The following is a 20682-nucleotide window of genomic DNA, read 5'->3' on the forward strand; positions in this document are numbered from 1 at the left end:
CGCAAGATAGTTCAGAATAGCCAAATGCCGCGTTTTGTCACAAATTCACCTTAATTCTGCAGAATAATGCAAGTATGTAAGTCTGATAAGCGATGGTCAAGATGACATCAACCCTGAATGAATGTCAATTCGAAGAATATTGCGCGCCTGTCATGCATTAGGCCTATTATATATAATAGGCTAATTTTCACTGACCAGAAGGATTAAACCAGGCACTTGCAGCGCAGGGTTACCCTTTGCTCATTGAGTAAATTTGGCATGGAAACTGAAATTGGAATTCAATTTGAATTATGAATAGGCTACCTGTCCCTGTGGTTTTCAATATAAGCTTACGGGTCCTCTCAATATTTTTTGGTGAAAAAAACCGGAATCTCAGGACGACTTTTTACTGGTCAAAGCTTGTTCAAGTTTGTCTTATTGGTTTGAGAGCAAATGTAAATCAATGTAAAAATTCATTCTCAAGCTTTGGGCCATAGCGAACAACAAAAGTTCAACTGCTCATTAAATATGCCCGCAAATATAATATTTTGAATTTCGGCGTCGGTGACGTCACTATGAATATTCATTAGCTACACCATTTGTACACACTACACACGGCTCACCAAAAAGTTACTTCCTGGTTCCGGTTTCATCAAAGTTTTAGTTTTTTAAATATTCTATTTTTGAAGGGCAAATGGCCATGGGCGGCTGCTCCGAATGTAGGGAGTGGGAAAGGAAATATGAAGCAGTTGAAAAAGAATTTAGATATGTGAAAAACCTCGCAAACAAAGGTATAAACAGGGTTTGAATCTGGCGGCTGCAAAACAGTCCGACTGTGATGCATGTGTGTGATGTATACAAATACACTGTAGTGTAGCTAGATACACATACAGGGTGTTACAAATTCATGGGGCTGTTGCAAAGTTAAATGAAATTTTGTTTAAAGTGACTTAGGCCTACTAAATGAGTATCATTGTGGATCTATAGAGAGCTCTGAGAATTTGTTTAATAGATAGGCATATCATTATCAATTATAATATCAATTATCATGAACACATGATGAACATTCAACTTCCCCCTTTTCTACCGCATTGAAACACAGGGCCAGGGGGGGTCATCCTGGCACTAGTCGTTCAATATACTCCGCCTCTCGATATTTTATATACGACGTAGGAGTAAAAAAAAGAAGCCTGATGTCAGTCAGGGGGGGAGGGGGGCACTGTCACTCACTCAGTACCTGCTTTTGCGCCTCTGGCTCTGCTAGTGAAGGCCATTCCCATGTCAGCCATGATGACCTTTTTTGTTCTTGATAAACAAATTCTTGTTTTCCGGTTAACATTCAGTCTAATTCGCAGTACTTAATGTTTATTCAAGGCCAGCCCCCCCCCACACACTCAGTCAAGCGGGGCCAGAGTTGCAGTGCTTGTACCCATAATTCAAAATGACCCGCCAGCTGTCTCTGTAACTTTCTTTAGACGGTTCTGCTGGAAGTCATTTTCGAAGGAAAAATACATAGGGCCTACTGCCTGTCCCTTTAAACACCTTTATTACTACAATGTTACAGTAGCTGCTAATGGTATGAATCTTGGAAAAGTAGATCACATGGTGGTATTTGGAAAGAAAATGCACCTCTTTTGAAAAGATGCAATGAGTTATTCTGAAAAAGTACCTCTTTTTTCATGGCTGCTTTCCTATTTCAGGTGTAATTGAGCATGAAGATTTGTTCTCGAAGTACGAGGAAAATAAAAGACAGGTAAATTAAAAAGTTACTCAAAGTCTTCAATAGGGGGACTCTCCTATCTCACAGTATATCAAAACTATTGAGGCTTGTGCGAAATACGTAATAATCACGGAATCGAACACAATCAATTCCGAACTACAGTGTACTTATAATTGGCCATGTATAATTAGCGGAATGAGCGGAATAAACGGAGTGAGCGGATTCCGAGCTGTAGCCTTGGTTTCATGTCAGTGTAGTTCCGCTGACTTTCTCTAGATGGCGTTAGGCTACCTACCATCCGCAGGCCGGTAATACAGCTCCGCGCACGGCTACCGACTGAACTAAACTGATCCTGCAGACCAGTTTTCGTGCCCTCGTTGCGAGTTGTGGCTTAACGACTGTAAAAAGCGATTTTCAAATAATCTTTGTGGCGTATCGAACAAATTATAGCTTAATCAATTATTTAAGTTCCATTTTATATGAAATTATATCATATTTTGTACAGAATCCGCTCATTCTGCTTATTCCGCTCATTCCGCTAATTATACATGGCCCTTATAATTCACCATAAGTCCATAAGTTTGACCCCATAGCCCCTTTTGCCTATAGTCCCCCGAGTCATTGTTAACATATGAGTATTTCTTCCAGTATGATGAGTTGTGCCAGACACTGGAGCAGAAGGACAGGGATATTGAAAAGCTTAGAAACAGTGAGTGTTTAGAAATAACGGGCAGATACAGTAGAACCTCTCTATTAAGGTCACCGTCAGGACTGGCAAGTGCTGTCCTTGATAGAGAGGTGTCCTGATTAGAGAGGTCAAATTGAATAGAAACTTCCAATTTGGGACCTAAACTAGTGTCCTTGATAGAGAGGGTGCCTCAATAGAGAGGTGTCCGCTAAGGGAGGTTCCACTGTATTGTGAAAATTTTTGTTGTGAAATGGATACAAGACCAGTCTTCTTACATGCGATTGGCAGTTACACATATGTAAATATTATGAAATGTTTTAAAAATCACACTTTTTGGGGTACCAAACACCACGGGGGGGGGGGGGGGGCACTTGTGTTTCATGGATGCAGTAATGCATCAGCTAACTCTATAGGCCGGCTCTAACCACTGCATAATCATCATTTCAGTTATTCAACCATTTGTGGCCGACTTCCGAGAGTTAGAAGTGAAGGCCGAAATCCAAACTGCATTGAGGCAAGATGCAGAGAACTATGCTCGTAAGGTAAGATCATCAGCATCAGCAGAGATGCAATCACAGACACAACCATCATCTCTCACAATCATAGGATGTATTTTGAGCATAATTCAAGCTCAAAGGATGTATTTTGAACTTTGAAGCTCAAAATAAGAATCGAGCTTAGAATCTGACTCATTACAGTAGAACCTTTCTATTAAGGACACCCTCGGGACTAACAAGTTCTGTCCTTAATAGAGAGGTGTCCTGATAAGAGAGGTTAAATTGAATGAAAACAGCCAATTTGGGACCAGAACTAGTGTCCTTAATAGAGAGGTGTCCGCTAAGGGAGGTTCCACTGTATTTATAATTCAGAACATGAATTAGCATAATGGATCCCTTCATCAAAGGATTTTACTGGATGCAACTTATTGCTTTAAGTGTCCTTTATTGCTCATAGTGATCTTCTGAGTCGTGCTTTGTATGAGAGCACCATAATCCTTTACAATCTTGTCATTGAATTTCAGGCTCACAAGCAGTACATGGACATTAAACGTAAAAGTTTGAACATGTGTCAGAAGTTTCAACTCTCGGCGGCTTCCATTGATGTTGATATTGATGCGGAGCCAGAGGCAGAGGTGGACAGAAGTGTGGCTGCTTTACAAGAGCGCATTGAAGGTACGCATGGATTCAATCTTCTCCTTCAGGGTTTCCTCTGCACTTGGAGGTGATTTTCTCCAGGGAGTATTCCTTCTCCAAGGCAGGATGAGCGTATGCGTGACAATTGGGGTTTCGGTCTTGTGAATCTGACTTCTGTGAGAGGTTGAGTCCACGAAAGCTACTCATATTTCTCACTTGGCGGGCTTTAACCTGCCATGGCATAGACACCAGAAACAAGGAACCTTGGTTTTAAGTCTCATTCGAAGGACTGTGAAGAGCCAGGAATTTTAGTTCTTTGAACAAGCCTCACCGGTTCATCCAGAAATACAATCCTGGGTTCTCCCCAGGATCAAACCTGGTCCCTATCGAACCTGGTCCCTTTTGAGTTGTAGCCAACAGTGTTAACCACTAGACTATGAAGCTCCTTTAGCATGGGTTAAAAAGTGTTTCACTTGCTCCAGACCTGTGGTCCACTACACTTATGTGACTGTAAAATGACAAATTTTCGAGTTTGTCTTTTGCCATATACGAAAATTCAAGAAAAGTTAGTAAAATGGATGTTTCTTTTTGGCAAATTGTTATTTTTTCTTTAAAAAATGTTTTTCGCACGAACATACAGCTTAGCAAAATGCAAGCTCCTCCCAAGCAGTGTTTGTTGAGAAAACCAAACCGCCAGTGATATATCAATTTCAATATATCCCATATTTTGTACCAACCCTAGCAGTAATACAGTAGAACCTCTCTATTAAGGACACCCTCGTGACTGACAAGTGCTGTCCTTAGAGGTAAAAATGAATGTAAATGACCTATTTGGGACCAAAACTCATGTCCTTAATAGAGAGGGTGTCCTTAATAGAGAGAGTGTCCTTAATAGAGAGGGTGTCCTTAATACAGAGGGTGTCCTTAATAGAGAGGGTGTCCTTAATACAGAGGGTGTCCTTAATAGAGAGGGTGTCCTTAATAGAGAGGGTGTCCTTAATAGAGAGGGTGTCCTTAATAGAGAGGGTGTCCTTAATAGAGAGGTGTCCGCTAAGGGAGGTTCTACTGTAGTTGCTAAATGTCAAAATGAGGCACAGTGGACATGTAGTGCATCATGCACTGTGAACTGTGGTTCATTGTGTTCAAGGTGTTTTAGAACATCTCATTGGGTTTTCAACCAATGTTGATCGTTGTTACAGATCTTGAGGAGACTGTGGAAGATCTCGCAAGTCAACTGGACCGGTGCAAGGAGGAGAGGGATGATGCGATTTGTAACGGTAAAACTTACGAGGATGAGGTGAGGACCGGTTAGCGTCATGGGAGGAAATAAAAGAATGCACTGAGGTTGCCTGTCTAAGCTATGGGCTGTATGACCCCCCTTCCCCATCTGCTGAGTGTTGTTAGTGACTTCAGGATGAGTCATCTTTGTCCGAAGGGGATAAGATGTACTGAAACCGCAGTTATTTGGCTCAGTTTAACCTGCCGGTCATGGAGGATTCTCTTTACGGCGGTGGTTGGTGCATTGGCCTCAAATCTGGAAATTAAGCTGCGTTGAGCGTGGTCTTGAACTATACAAGACATGACTGAGCATTGAAATATCTTAATTTTTAGTAACTGTGGGGTAATGCTTTCTCAAGTTGTTGTCATTCTTCATCGTCTGCTTTCAGAATTTTTGAGATGCACGCTTGACAGTCAGTCTGTTTTCAGTTACGAGGTTGGTCGTCTGAGAGAGTTCTGGCATAGACCTCTGTAGTTTTATAGTCAGCGTGGTGTCCTTTGGCCAGTTTTCCTCTCTTTTTCTTCGTAAGGGAGCAGGTCTGGCAGACATGAGCTAACAGATGGATACAGGAATTTTTTGTAAATCTACCGATGAGCACGGATTTTGGTTGTTTTTCTTGAGATGCACATGTTTTTACAGGACTCTCCCAGGCACCACTGCTCGATAAGTTGGAAGGCCAGCCTAAGATAGCCTAGATGTAGATGAGATTCTTTGAACTGATTCTCCAGGGGGATTGATTGTCCTATAAGTTCATCTTAAAAACTTGCTATGTTTAAATTTCAGTGTAACTCATTAAAAAGACAGAAAGCTGAGGTTGGTGAAGAGTTGACAAATTATCAAAAGATGACAGATAGCTTTAAAAGAGGTAAGCAGTTAGAAAAGAAAATGATATTGATAGAGAAATTAGTAACAGAGTATTGGTTGGGAATAAGGCCACATAAAAAAGATTACTTGTTTAGCATCCCCGCCTGACCTGAGAAAAATGGCCGACCTGGAAATTTTTTTTTTTTTCTCCAAAATTTGTCAAAATAAAACCTTAAAATGTGCATTCATCGGCTGACGAGTTTTAAAAAGTCTAATTCCAGCAAAGTTTTAAAAAATATTCATGATTTGATATGTTCTTCTTTCTGAAATTAAAACCCTGGTTTGACTCGGTCCGACTCCGCCCTCTGGTATGCCTTCTATCTAAAAAAAACAACAACAAAAAAGCCCCCTCCCTACCTTGAAAAATTGGAAGAGGTGGACACTAAACAAGTGATTTTTTTATGTGGCCTAAACCTTAGCATTTTGGACTGTCAGAGAGGTGCATTGGAAAATACCCTTTTTAACACGTTTTCTATTCGATGCGCCCCTTGAACTATGTCCAAGTTTGGGTCTGACCTTTTGATAATATTATCCTGTTTCGCCTAGATCTGGGCTATTTAGAATCAGAAAGTAAAATAGGTCATCACGACCTGGATTTTGAGTAAAATAGGCCTAAGTGTGAAAATCCAGGGTTTCAGAAAACAATGGCTTGTTTCAGTGCGAACAGGTCATTAAACTGAACTGTCTGTATCTGGAAGTATAAAATAAATCATTTTTCAAAATATTTATAAGTAAGCTATTCAGACTTATCTCAGGACACACCTATACCCCAAGCTGTATTATTATAGACCCCACATACAACAAATGTGGGGTCTATATTGAGATTACTAGGAGAAGGTACTAGGCTTCTGCATTCTTCCCAGGTTATATTATGGAGGTAGTCCAGCAAAACTGCTATTTCAACTGAAAAACTGTCACCCCTGTCCCATCAAACTAAACTCGATCTAGTGCACCTGGCAAAGATTTTTTCGAAATTCGGATAATTTTGATGACTTTGAAGCGTTTTTATGCGCCGATTTTCTGATTTGCTTTCAAATCTCCGACACGATTCTGTCAATCACACGTATATTAGCATAAGCTCCGCCCCGTAATGGTGACGTCATATCCTCATGCATCATGGCGGCGGTATCTGTTTGCCGAAGTGGTGAGCTGTCGAGTATTTTGAGCAAAGAACGACGGTTGACATGGTTGAATGAAGGAATAAAATAAAGGAATAGCCTTAAATGCTTATCGATGATCCACCCTGCCCATCTGAAAGGGTTAGGGTGCAGTTTAAATGTTACTGAGCGTGTGATTTTGAGAAAGCGCGAGCGTGTTTGTCCGGAAATAGATCATCCGCGAAACGGAATAGACTTCACTCCTCCATACGTGTACTGTGTGGGCCCGTGGGGGCTATCAAATTTGCTGACAAGCAAATTTCAAATTTCTAGTTTCAATACAAGTCTAAAAAAATACCCGTAGTTAAAAAGGATGCTTCTCTTATTGATACATGTACCTGGTTTACTCCAACCTCATCATCATCAACCTCTTCAAATGGTGGTATTGCCTCTAACACATGTCTAATACACTGTACAGCATGGACATGAAAAGAAGCACAAAATCATCATCAAATTTCACACCAATATGACTTTTTTTCAGTATCTTTTCTTGCGCTCGAAGAAATCACTGAACTGACGAAGAAATATGACATCGAGAAGACGTTTAGGGAAGAGGCATTGCAATTAGCACAAGGGGTAAGGAGGTCTTTGTTTAAGGGATTCATACCAAACTTTCAGTGTTGGTTTTTTCACCAAGTACCCCAGGGGTTGATCTTAAATGTGGGCCAAAACTGAGGGGCACTTTGCCGAGGTTTTGGGCAAAATGGCGTCTCCTCCCTCGCAGTGCTTGGTGAGACAACCAATACCAAAATTTAGGCCTCAATTTCGATTCTAAAACTCTTCGAACTAAACATCGATAAAGATTGTGACTGCCTCCATATTTTGCTACCCATAACTGCTGCCAGCAAAGTGAGATGCATAAAACACTGTGAATAGTAGTGATGCGTTGTAACCAAGGGGTTTAAGAATGTACGTTTTAAGAAGGCACATCCCCTCCCCTTGTACAAAGGTGTACGCTCAGCAGTACAACTCCCTCTTAGTACGTATGCACAGAGATTGTCAGAGTAGTGAAAACACTCAAATTACAGTAGAACCTCTCTATTATGGACACCCTTTGGACTGACAAGTGCCATCCGTTAGTAGAGAGGTGTCCTGATTAGGGAGGTCAAATTGAATGGAAACACCCAATATGGGACCAAAACCAGTGTCCTTATTAAAGAGGGTGTCCTTAATAGAGAGGTGTCCGCTAAGGGAGGTTCTACTGTATGTCGCATGGCGCTATCTCTGGACACGTTGCAAAGCTTTGTGTACTTATTGGCAACGCATGACTAAAAATGCTGTCAATTTTGTGAAAACCATTTTCCTACTGATATGGGGAATATCCAATGTGTTTTGATGACCAATTGGTCAACAGTGCGTCACAGTTGATAATGGACCAGATGAAGAGGTGTGTCAACGTGAAGAAGCATGTCTTGAGACTTTTCCTTCGTTGCATGCCTCATGCTTCAGTCCCGTAGTGGAGCAGTTACGACAACAACATTTGCTGTAGAGAATGCTTGCATTCAGCACCAAAATCATTGCGATGTTTATGTTGAACACGCGTCTGACACTCTGGTGTTTATGTTGAACACGTGTCTGACACTCTGGTGTTTATGTTGAACACGTGTCTGACACTCTGATGTTTATGTTGAACACGTGTCTGACACTCTGGTGTTTATGTTGAACACCGTCTGACACTCTGGTGTTTATGTTGAACACGTGTCTGACACTCTGATGTTTATGTTGAACACGTGTCTGACACTGGTGTTTATGTTGAAGACGCGTCGGACGCTTGGACTCTCGACTAGTGGTCAAGAGATCGCGGGTTCAATCCCCGCTGACGGCGGGAGACTGTAGGCAGGCCTCTTTGTCGTACGTGCCTCTCCACACCCAGGTGTATCAATGGGGACCGGTCAGAAATACTCGGATTGTAGAGCTGGTGGAGCAGCTCATCTGAGGTCTACTGAAAGGTTCGGATGATAACCTTATATCGTACATGTAGTTGATAACAGACTATAAACCTGACACTTTAACTTTTTTTTACCGTGATGATTTTCACATCTCTTGCATAGCTCCAAAAAGAGAAGAAGATCATCCAGCACCAAAGCCAAGCAGTCATGGCCTCTGCGTTCTCGGATGTGAAACTGCGGAATGCGCTGTTGCAAGTTGAGGACAAGACGCGTGAGAATGAAACGATGAGGGGAGATTATGACAAAAAGGTAGGAAAGGGGACCAGTGGTGACTATTGGGGTTGTGTTGGCTGTTTCATGCCAAGAAAGCCAATATCAAAGTGGCTTTGTGGCCCTTAGCCTCAAATCTAGCCTGGCAACTGGTACAAGTTGGGAATAGGTGTATGATTTTTAATTTTCAATGATTTTCTTTGATATGACGTACATGTACATGTATTAACTGTTGACTTTGAGTTTAATTCTATTTTGTTCTTGGAAGTATGATTTGATTTTCGAAATTCAATGATGAATAAGTGTAGCCAGGGCCGAGTCCCCGGGGAGGAAATAAACAGCAGTGGCTGTATAATTTAATGAATATTCAATACATGTTTTAAAGAGAAAAGAGGTTAGACATCTACAGGGTAATGAAAAAGAAACTTGGAAAACCTTTCGCTTTACGAGCCACCAAGCAACTCCTCTATAAGTTAAGCTGTGCGAGCAACAATTCTGTTGACTGTCGGGGTTAAAAATATTGAGAATGCCAATCACAATATCCAGCATGGGTTCCGCTGGGTCGTTTTTTCTTTAGCCCAATTTGCCAAGAAGATGGTATTTCCTTGTATGTTGCCATTTTAGATGAGAAATCCATTGTAAATTTTGGAGCCATTTCATTTATCCAGTAGCCAAATTATTAAAAAAATAGCAAATGGCTCCTTTTTGCTACTGCTGGCAGAAACCCTGATCCAGCAAGACATGTTGCTATTTTTAGTGCATCTTTTTTACTTCAGATTAGAGAATTAGAGAAAAAATGTTCCGAGTCTTTGACGCAAGAGAAGATAGCGCATCTCGAACGCTGCATTGAGGTTAACGAATTGGAGATAGAGCGTCTCAATAAAAGCATCAGTGAGCAAAAGAAGAAGATTGAAACAATGGACCACGATAGTAAGTGACCTCATACCTCAAGTGAGATGCCATGAATATGATTGGCTGACACACGTCACGTGACCGTGTGGTATTCGCAATGTTGCCCGCTCCAGCCGGTCGACGTTTCGCCATGTCTCCCGGTGTGACGACATTCGGCATGTTACACTCCGTGGCGGGCAATATTTATATTATATGCCAAGAGTGTGTGGTTTCTCGTTGCAAAATTGACAATGATACGTTACTGCCAAATACACACTGACATCACGAGCATTCCTGTCGAGTTTTGATCTCATATTATAAGTTGATATGTGCCGCGACCAGTGTTTTCTCCGACGTCGGTATCTACGTAAATAGCCGATATCAGCTGACGCGCCATCTTCTGGCTGATGGTGAAACTAGTGTGTCCGCCGCACCTGGTGTTTCTATTGCCTGAATAAGTGTAGGCCTATTCTTGAAATAAACAATGACTTTTGGTACGAGATAATAAATATTGCCCTACACGTCGGGTAATATTTATATAATGTGGGCCGTTTGCCAATTAAAAAGCTGTGATTTCTGACAAAATTTCATGGGCGAAGTAAAAATGCTCTTATCATGGCCAATGATGAGGTATAAATAACATCACATGATAATAAATTGCCTACAAGAATTAGAAAACGTTAACTGAACATTATGACATACGGACTTAATCATGAGAATATCCATGCGTTTTCTCGCAGTGAGTGATGAATGACCGCTGTGGTGTAGTGGCAGGGACTCTGGACTAGCGGTTAAGAGCTCCCTGGTTCGATCCCCACTGTCGGCGCGATTCTGTAGGCAGGTCTCTTTGTCTTGCTTGCGTCTCTGCACCCAGGTTTATCAGTCGGTACCAGTCAGAAATGCTCAGTGTGTAGAGCTGGTGGAGCAGCTCAGTGGAGGTCGACTGAAAGGTTACCAGACAGACCGGGGTTAATGTGTAAAGTCGGATGATTACCTATATCGTAGTTGATATCACTATAAACCGAAAAATATAACTTTAAACTTTTTTTAAACGTTGCACTTACTAATTGAGAGACTTTGATTAAACAAGGTTGGCACTGGGATTAGCAAAGTGAAGAAATTAGTGAAAGTGACACCCAAATTGACCAAAATTTGTCTCTGTGGCTAAAGGAAAAATTAAAAAAGAGAAGAATTTGACACATTTCTTTCCCATTTCCAGTATCGGTGGCAAATTAGAATTTGACCCAGCGCACACCCTGGATTTTATAGTTTTCTCTACAATACAACTGTCCAATCTCGTTTAACCTTCTTTTTCAGAGCGCTGTCTCCAGGAAAGGCTTGACATGTCTAATAAGATGAATCTTGGGGCAGCTCCTCCGCCGCCCCCTCCACCGCCTCCAATCAAGGCACCTGTGTAAGTGAAGTTCAATTCCATAGAGTCAGTAGATAGCATTTAACCCCTTGAGGACGGGTTTCTTTTCACGTCATTATATTGATTATATTGTCACATGAAATACGTCTGGTAGTTAAATCGGTAGTTCAAGGGCAAAAAATTACCTACGATAGAACCTCTCTATTAAGGACACCCTCTGGACTGACAAGGACTGTCCTTAATAGAGATTAGAATGATCAAATTGAATGGAAACAACCAGTGTCCTTTATAGTGTCCTTTATAGAGAGGTTTTCCTTAATAGAGAGGTGTCCGCTATGGGAGGTTTTACTGTATTTGTGACCGGAACTAGTGTCATTAACAGAGTGGGTGTCCTTCAACAGGTGTCTGCTAAGAGAGGTTCCGCTTATCAGTTGTGGTGATAATACAAAAATAGGCCTCTATTACCAAATTCTATTTCAGAAAATTCACCCTCTTCGGTCATAAAAAAAAGGTGCAAGCAGGAGCTGCTGCCGTAGATGCAAAGAAGAGTAAGCAAGATTTTTTTTGATATGATGTTAACAATCGTCTACTGATTGATTTCTGTAGTGCTATAGAACCTCTCTATTTTCATGCATGCAAATTAGCTGAAACTTGGCATTTATAATACCGGTATTTGTATTTCTTGTCTACACAACAGCAATGCAGAAATACTGTAGTATGTGCAAATTCATGTGATTGGAAATTTTCAAATTTAATTACAAATTACAAATGTTTAACGAACGGTGTTGGCATTGAAGGTCCCTAGAGGTACAGTAGAACCTCTCTATTAAGGACACCTTCGGGACTGACTAGTGCTGTCCTTAATAGAGAGGTGTCCTGATTAGAGAGGTCAAATTGAATAGAAACTACCAATTTGGGACCAAAACTGGTGTCCTTAATAGAGAGGTTGTCCTTAATAGAGAGGTGTCCGCTAAGGGAGGTTCCACTGTACATTGCAACGAGGTTCGACTGGACAAACTGTTCCAGAAGGAGACCCACAGCGGCGGATGTAGGATTGTGGGAAAGGTGGAGCCGCTGATCTTAAAGGCACAGCATGAACACAATGGAGCACTATTCTTAAGCATTTCACTCACTAGAAAAACCTAATTTTTTTCCGGGTTGGAAGAAAATTGGGGGGTCTGGGTCGGGTCGGGTCGCCCCCCCCCCCCTTAAATCCGCCCCTGATCCAACAAACATAACTACATTTGCTGTGTATGTCTCACAATGCCGTTGTGTATTTATTAGGCATACTAATTTGCTGAAACAGTCTGGTTGTTTGAAAGCATTTTAGCTCATAACATGACATGTTGTTTATGCACGTGCAGTGATGTACATGAAACAACATGTCTACATGATATTAAAGGTTCATGCTTTCTGATAACCGGGCCATGAAGTTTTAGTATTTGTTTATTTCATTATGCTTCTAGAGGTGGCAGTGAAGGGAAATGAGAATTATGATAAAGCTCTGGAAGAACTCATGAAGAGGATCAAAGAGAGGGCTCAGAAAGAGGAGGGCAGGTCTACTAGCTTGGTAAGAAAGGGGATGAGACATCCCGATTTTTTGAGGATTTCTGTTTTTCCCCTCTTGAAAGCTTTTGCTACCGCACCCGGCTATTACCGGGTCTGTACGATGTGTACTACTGGCCCGCAGTCGTCTTTTCTGCTAAATTTTCCCAAATTCTGTTGTTCAACCATCTTTGATTGGTTATCCAGGATGAAATGAGGTGGCAGCACTGCATTTAACTCAACACACACCTTCAGCGTGTACAATTACTAGCGCGGCGCTTGCGCGAGTAATGGCCAGTGCATTTTTTGGTACCCATCAAGGTCACTTCGATCATCTGACAAGAACCTCCTATCTGTGCCGCGTTCAAAGACTACATCATTTGGTGGGCGTGCCTTCAGTTTTCTGGCTCCCCAACTGTGGAACTCTCTAAGCTGTAATCTACGGGACACTCAGTCACTCCTTGCTTTCAGGAACACTCTAAAGACGGTCCTATTTCAGAAGTAATTTGCTCGCTAGGGGGCGCACTCGAACAGTTTAATTGCTGGATTTGAGCGCCTTACAAGTTTTTATTGTATTGTATTGTATTGTACTGCCACCTCATCTCGCGCCAGGCCGAAGTGAGCGACCCTGCAAGCGGGTTACTTAGACATAAAAAGTAGGCCTAAGATACCCAGAAACAACGCCAATTAATAGCCAAGGTAATCAGCTTTACAAAAATGTATGGTTTTATCAATCAAGGAGGCATAATGAAGGAGCTACAATATCTTGAAGTATTTTTACGTTATTTTGCATAAAACTGGTAAAAAATCTCAGTACATAGCGAGTAAGAGAGCTGGTCATCCAGTACATCGGGCGCCATGATAGCCTCCTTACCATTGCCAAGAAGAGAAAGCTGAGATGGTGCGGCCACGTCACCAGAGCCAAGGGAACGCTAGCCATTACCATCCTGCAGGGCACAGTAGAGGGGAACCAACGCGGCCGACCAAAGAGAATTTGGATAGACGATGTGAAGGACTGGACCGGAAGGAAGACCAGTGACCTGATCCGCCTCGCTGAAGACAGAACCATATGGTCCCGAATCGTCGATAAAACAGGGTCGCCCCCAATGGCCGCATGGCTGCGGGATATGATGATGATGATGATGATGACATAGCGTTACATTGGCCTCAGGAGCGAAGGGGTTAACGTATCCAGTTGATAATTTTCTCCATTTTCAGGATGCTTTAGTAAATAAAGACAAGAAGAGGAATTCACGGGTTGCCGAGATCAACAATGTTCTGGTGAGTCACCTTTTTTCAGTGTGTACACGTTGTGGCAGTGAGTGGTGATGGGTGCTTTTATTTCAGTTCTTGCCAAATTTGCCATTTCTTTGCCATCTACTGAAAAAAGAAACGCTGCCTTTTCTCTACACATGATGCAAATCATGCCTGACAAAGCTTATTAGTGAACGAAGACAACTTAATTTAGCTGAAAGACTATCACATGGACTTTTTAGTAGTAGTCCTTTAGTAGTAGACTATCACATGGCCTTTTTAATAGTGTTCGTGGCCAGAGTACCCTGGGTCGTTTTAAAACTGCACTAAAAACTCATATTTTTAAGAAATTCTTTTGAATCCTTTGCAGGTTTTCTTTAGTAATGACTTTTATTCTATCATGTATTAATGTTATGTTTTATTATAAATTGTAAAGCGCTTAGAAGTTTTAACAACGTTAAGCGCTATAAAAATGTTTTTAATAATAATAATAATAGTTTTTCCAACATTGTTGAAAAACCTTATCCTTTCGATGACAGGCTTACTCGGCAAGTTGGAGAAGGCCTGCCAGATTCTCAGCAATCTTGGGAACTTGGTGTGACTGATACCAAATTCCAATTATTCTGTTGCAGCATAGCTTGGGCCCTTCAAAACACCCGACCCGATCCCGCCCGGTAGTAGCGCAAGAGAAGACTGAGGTGATGACCGATTTTGAAAAGAAAATGAGTCAAAGAAAGAAGATAAGTGATGCTGGTCTGGTGCATGGGGTAGAAAACTAGTTCTAGGGATAAGAAATTTCCAATCTTTGGAGCATTTTCGTTTTTCCCATCCTAGAAATGCCGGAAAGGGCTTAAATCCAGAATGGAAATCGAAAGATCTGAATGCTCTTTAATCATGTAGGCACTGTTTGGTGCACTGAGAATAATTGAGTAGGGTTTATAAAGTAAACAGTGCTGCTCATAGCAGATCTGGTCAGGTATTGGATGATAAATACAGTAGAACCTCTCTATTAAGGACACCCTCGAGACTGACAAGTGCTGTCCTAATAGAGAGGTCAAATTGAATGGAAACAAAAAATTTGAGGCCAAAACTTGTGTCCTTAATAGAGAGGTTGTCCTTAATAGGGAGGTGTCCGCTAAGGGAGGTTCCACTGTACTGCCTGTAATAAATTGTTGGTGCTGATGATCTGTTGTGGACGGCTCTCACAACTACAGGTTCCTGGACTGTATATCATTCGGAAATGTTATGCCTGCATCATTTTGGGCTCTGGAGCTCAAATGACTTGTTGGATTCCTTTGAAGATTGATCTTTGGTTCAGAAAAAAACAGGATGTCGGGGTATTGGAATTTCGGTGCAAAAATAAATTCTTCAGCGAGGCCTAATGGTCATTCATTGGGTCATCTGGATAGGCCATATTTTCTTTCTAGGTATTTTTGATTCATTCTTGGTACATAAGTAGATGGACACAAAAAAAAATAACATGAAGACTACACCCCGATTGGTCTAGAAATGAACCATACAGAGTGAAAATGTCAAAATCCAACGCACTACGTCCTTGACGAATACATACAAAAATTCATTGCCATGGTTACTGACATTTAAAAATTCTATTTGCTTTTGAACCCCAGATCAATCAAAACCAAACTCCAGAGAAATCCCACCAGTAGTTTGCACTCCAGAGCCCGAATCAATCACACATGACATATACGCTGGACTATGATTAGATATAGAATGACCACTTTTTCATTGCGGCCATATTATTGTTATTCAAATTTTCAACATATCGTTAGGGGTCTCTCCTATCACAGAGTACATCAAAACTACTTGTGTTCATTGTACAAGTAATATATTTATTGCCAAATTACACCCCAAATCTTCTAAGTATGTGAATTTGTCGTCCGAAGATTTGACCTCCTCACTCCTGCCTATAGCCCCCCTTTGATAAATGTCTTCAATCTGGTGCATATTTATGTCATTCATGATTTGTTAGTTTATATAGTTTGGTAGTTTAGAGATTTGACAAAATAAAATCCACTGGCCCTCAGTTTGAGAGCTCAGTCTTTGTGTTTGCATTGTTAAAGGCCTAAGCCGTTCGTTAAAAATTTTGAATTTGTAATTGAATTTAAAAATGTCCAATTGCGAAAATACATACTCAATATAAATTTCAACATTGCCGTTGTGTAGACTGATATACAAATACTATGAATACCAAGTTTCAACAAATTTGTATTCATAATAACTGCACTACGGCATTTTGTATTAGTGGATTTCTATTTAACTGGACCACAAGTACATTTGTAATTACGAACGGTGTACCCCTTTAAGTCAGTTTAACTAATAGATGAAAATATATTCGTATGCTGTTCTGTAGAGGCTAAGAACTCCTTATGTACACTATATATGAAATTCTTTTAAAGCTGTGGACAATTTTCATTTTGATTTTGGCTCTGGGGTTGTTTATTTGACGGCCTCCTTTCTTGGCCGGGATTTCATCCATCCCGTTTAGGCCCCTAGTGAAAAAGTCTATCTGTGATACATTGTACATGTATAAGATCTGATAGTGTTCTCTGCACCAATTCAAAAAACGGCAGAGCACCCACCTTCAAAATGTTATTTAGCAATTTCCCCCTTCGACTTCCCCCCCCCCAAAAAAAAATTCAGATTGTGTAAAGGTTTTTCCATTGGAGCTACCCTCTTAAATCTCACTCCCACCCCTTTTGAAATTCCCACCAATGTTTCCTACAAAAAATCAGTCTTCTTCACCCATGGAGAACACTTGGTCTTCTGCCAACTTGTAGAATCAATAGAGAAAAGATTACTCTCCTGTGACTAAGTGTTCGTTTTATTTGTAAGTACAGTAGAACCTCTCTATTAAGGACACCCTCAGGACTGACAGGTGCAGCTGTCCTTGATAGAGAGGTGTCCTGATTAGAGAGGTCAAATTGAATGGAAAGTAGCAATTTTGGACAAAAACTAGTGTCCTTAATAGAGAGGTTGTCCCTAATAGAGAGGTGTCCGCTAAGGGAGGTTCCACTGTAACTGTTGTTAGTATAGTAAGAATTTGAAGTGTGAACTGTGAAATATGAACCGTTTATAAATCCAACCTAAGTTGATCTGCAGTATATTAATAGAACTTCTCTGTTAAGGACACCCTCGGACTGACAAGTGTTGTCTCTAATAGAGAGGTGCCCTGATTAGAGAGGTCAAATTGGAAGGAAACAACCAATTTGGGACCATAACTAGTGTCCTTGATGATAATAATAATAGTAATAATTATAATTATAATAATTATAAATTTATATAACACCGCTTTTAATCAAGTTGTCAGCGGTGATTTACATACATATAAAACCAATTTACCTAATTAAACGTTGACAATCTTCAAACATTAGTACCGGTAGTTAAAAGGTGTTAGAAGTCCTTATGAAAATATCATTTATAAAGATAAGTTTTGATCCTTTTTTATAAAGCTGCCATAGTATTAGTATTGCACGATCTTATATCTGCTGGGAGATTGTTCCCAGAGCTGTGGGGCGCTGACACTGTGAGCCCCGTCTCCAGCAGTCTTCTTCTTGGACTTGCACCAAGTGAGTCTGGGAGCCGTACCTGCCCTGGTAATTGTATGTGTGGAAAGAAGCGGCTGTCGATGATAGGCAGGGCCACCACCGTACGCAGCCCTGAAAGCAATAGTTGAAAGTTTGGACTCTATTCTGGTGCGGACTGGAAGCCAGTGAAGTTACCGCAGGACAGGTGTTGAATGGTCCCTCTTTTTTGTGTTGAGGACCAGCCGTGCTGCTTTGTTATGAATTTTCTGTAATCGATTGAGTTGATAGAGATTTTTCCGCTAAGGGCGTCTCCACTTTAAATGATGAGACCGGTTTCTCATACTTTTTGTATGAAGTGCATTGTCCTTTGCTACCTATATTTTGTATTCATGCTTTTTCACATGTATACATTCTATGTGATATTACAGAATATTTATACATAGCAGTTTAAGAGAGGTGCAGCAATATATATTTTCATATTATGTATTTTATTAGAGTCTTTTAAAAATGAATTACATGTCTAATGTTCAAATTTAAAATGTTGTTAATTTGGAGCTCTCTGGAAAGAGTTTCCATTCAGGAATTTTGTTGTGGGAAAAAGACCATTATTTGATGCAAGTTTTAGACAAAAAAACAACCTACGATAAGACAGGTTGACAATTGCTAACTGAATCGTACAAAAGTATGTGGTAAGATGACTCCGTTGGCTAAAGTATGTTCAATGTGTACAAGGGTAAGGCAGGCCCTCGGGGAATTGGCATGATATTTACCTAATGTTCGAACACTATTCTCCCACAGAGAAACTGGCTTAAGGAATTGATAACAAACTGGAGGTTTTGGTTGTGTGACCAAACACCGCAAGGTTGGAGCTAAAATGTCAACCAAAACCCAGGTGGAAGCGAAGGTTTTCCCAACTGACAGCTCCACAGACTGGTGTTTTTTGAGACACCCAATACCGACATTTAGGTATCAATTTCTTTTCAAAAACACTTTAACTATACAATGAAATGCGATTTTGACTCTGATTTTCACTGCCTCCATATTTTGCACCAACCCAAGCGGTTATGGTTGCCGGACCATAACCCCTACTGTCAAAACGAGATGCAGTGGACGCATAGTGCATTATACATTGTTGACTGTGGTACATAGTATCAATCAAGGTGTTTTAGAAATCAGCATTGAAATTTGGTGATTGAATCAATATTGCTAATACAAATTGTCAATTCAAAATTACAATCCTCTAAGCAAATGTTTGTTTTGATATGTTTTTTTTTGTTCCTTTCATTGTAATTGTAGGACATTTCAATAAATTCTGTTATTTCATAATGATGTCTTACATTTTTGATTTGTCTCGCATCATCACCTAATATCTAGCCCTCGGCATTCCTAGGCCCCCTTCCCCCAAAAAGCACAGGCTCTTATTGGGAAAATTGCAATAGTGTGTCCATTTGGTCAGACAGAGATATGTTGTGACGATGTCTCCAGGACCTTGACACTCTTCAGATCCTTTTCTGAGACATCCTGTATGGCCAAAAAGATGCTCCATTGAAACGTTTGGCCATATGGAGTGACAGAGCATGGTTGTGACGATGTCTTCAGTCCCTCGAGGCTCTACAGATCATTTTTGAGACATCCTGTACATAGCACAGATTATTACAATAGTGTATCTGTTAACTGGTGTGCATGGGATAGGCTGAGAGCATGACTTCATGCCTGGCATGGCATGGAGACATCACAGACACATCCTTTCTGATACATCCTGTATAGCAAGGAAGATTGCAACATTATGCCTCGCCCTCTCAGCTGATTCTTATGACAAGGACAATTGTAACAATATGGCAAACTGATCAGACAGGGCTAGGTTGTGATGTTGTCTTCATGTCTGATCGTTCAGATACATTTTAGAGACATCCTGTATATTGGCTGTGACGATGTCTTTCAACCCCTGGGGCTACTTTCTTTTCGAGATATCCTGTAAAGAACAAGGCTGAATAACACATACATGTAGTTTGATTTCGCGGACAACATACCCGACGGAAAGCCCTGGCACGAGAATAGCAAGACTCTCTCCCAAGTCCCGTCTCCCCGAGAAGAGACAAATAGAAAATAGCCGATTGGGTAGGTAAAATTCAAAACATGCATCATCTCCACCATCTGTAGCTGCCACGCACTTAAGAAGAATCACATCCACCATTTGTGACCTGTCACAGCAAAAAAGAAGGCGCATGTGGCTCTGAGCTTGGCAGGTTGAGACGGACTGTTTGTTCATTTCTCTACTGTCTGCCTTTTGTGAAATATGAGCACATCAATTTCTTCCATTATCTCCTGGTGTCACTTAGGCTCATCTTCTGTGCGAAATGTGCCTGGTTTTGCTGTGACGGGTCACATATATCACACCATCGGAGACAGTAACAACAGGTTAAACGGTAGGTAACAAACATTGAAGACAATTAATCACATTCGTCACATTAGTCCAGCATCAAAAGCTTTCGGTAAACGATGATGAAGACAGATGATATGAATTGCACCACAGCTCAGATACAGCAATAACAGGTGTAAAGTGAACAACACCCAAGTCGATCATATCAATTGCATCACGGCCTGGAGATAGACTTCTATGCAATGCATTTCGTCATCGTGATGATCTTTTCTGATCAAGCCCGACGACAGGACGCGGCCGCTCCATTGCGGAGAGTACCTGGAGACGGCCATGTCGATTTAACGGAATTGACGGACTCAACGGAAACAATGCTAACACTGCATAAAATCGCTTGACAATTAAAGAATGTTATTACTAACAATAAATACAACATTCCCAGGCTATTAGGATGTTATAAATCGCTATAGTTATCGAGAAGTAAATTTTTACAAGCCGGTCCGGGGATCAATTTACTTCTCGATAACTATAGCGATTTATAACACTCTAATACCCTAATGTTGTATTTATTGTTAGTAATAACATTCTTTAATTGTCACGCGATTGTATGCAGTTTTAGCATTGTTTCCGTAGAGTTTCCGTTGATTCCGTCGATCCCGTTAAATCGACATGGCCCCTGGAAACAAAACAGGCTGTAGGTGCCAATCACATTTGTTCCC

At 40.9% G+C, this 20682-nt stretch overlaps 2 protein-coding genes across 2 annotated transcripts in view; both read left to right on the forward strand.

Annotated features, from left to right (window-relative positions):
* The window catches only part of LOC135488935 (attractin-like protein 1), a 116948-nt gene extending 96997 nt beyond the window's left edge, over positions 1-19951 (forward strand). Inside the window, exon 29 of the transcript XR_010447080.1 lies at positions 19833-19951. The gene's annotated coding sequence lies outside the window, so the exon portion shown is untranslated. The remainder of the gene's footprint in view (positions 1-19832) is intronic.
* Positions 621-18895, forward strand: LOC135488937 (shootin-1-like). The gene is made up of 15 exons (XM_064773913.1): positions 621-770; positions 1680-1732; positions 2348-2408; positions 2835-2929; positions 3409-3559; positions 4720-4817; positions 5583-5664; positions 7302-7396; positions 8872-9018; positions 9756-9909; positions 11188-11284; positions 11723-11790; positions 12709-12812; positions 14006-14068; positions 14674-18895. The coding sequence occupies exons 1-15, from the start codon at positions 674-676 to the stop codon at positions 14818-14820; spliced, it is 1512 nt and encodes a 503-aa protein (XP_064629983.1). The 5' UTR covers positions 621-673; the 3' UTR covers positions 14821-18895.
* Positions 19952-20682: the final 731 nt, after the last annotated feature.

Source organism: Lineus longissimus, chromosome 6 (assembly GCF_910592395.1).
Source record: "Lineus longissimus chromosome 6, tnLinLong1.2, whole genome shotgun sequence".
Lineage (NCBI taxonomy): Eukaryota > Metazoa > Nemertea > Pilidiophora > Heteronemertea > Lineidae > Lineus > Lineus longissimus.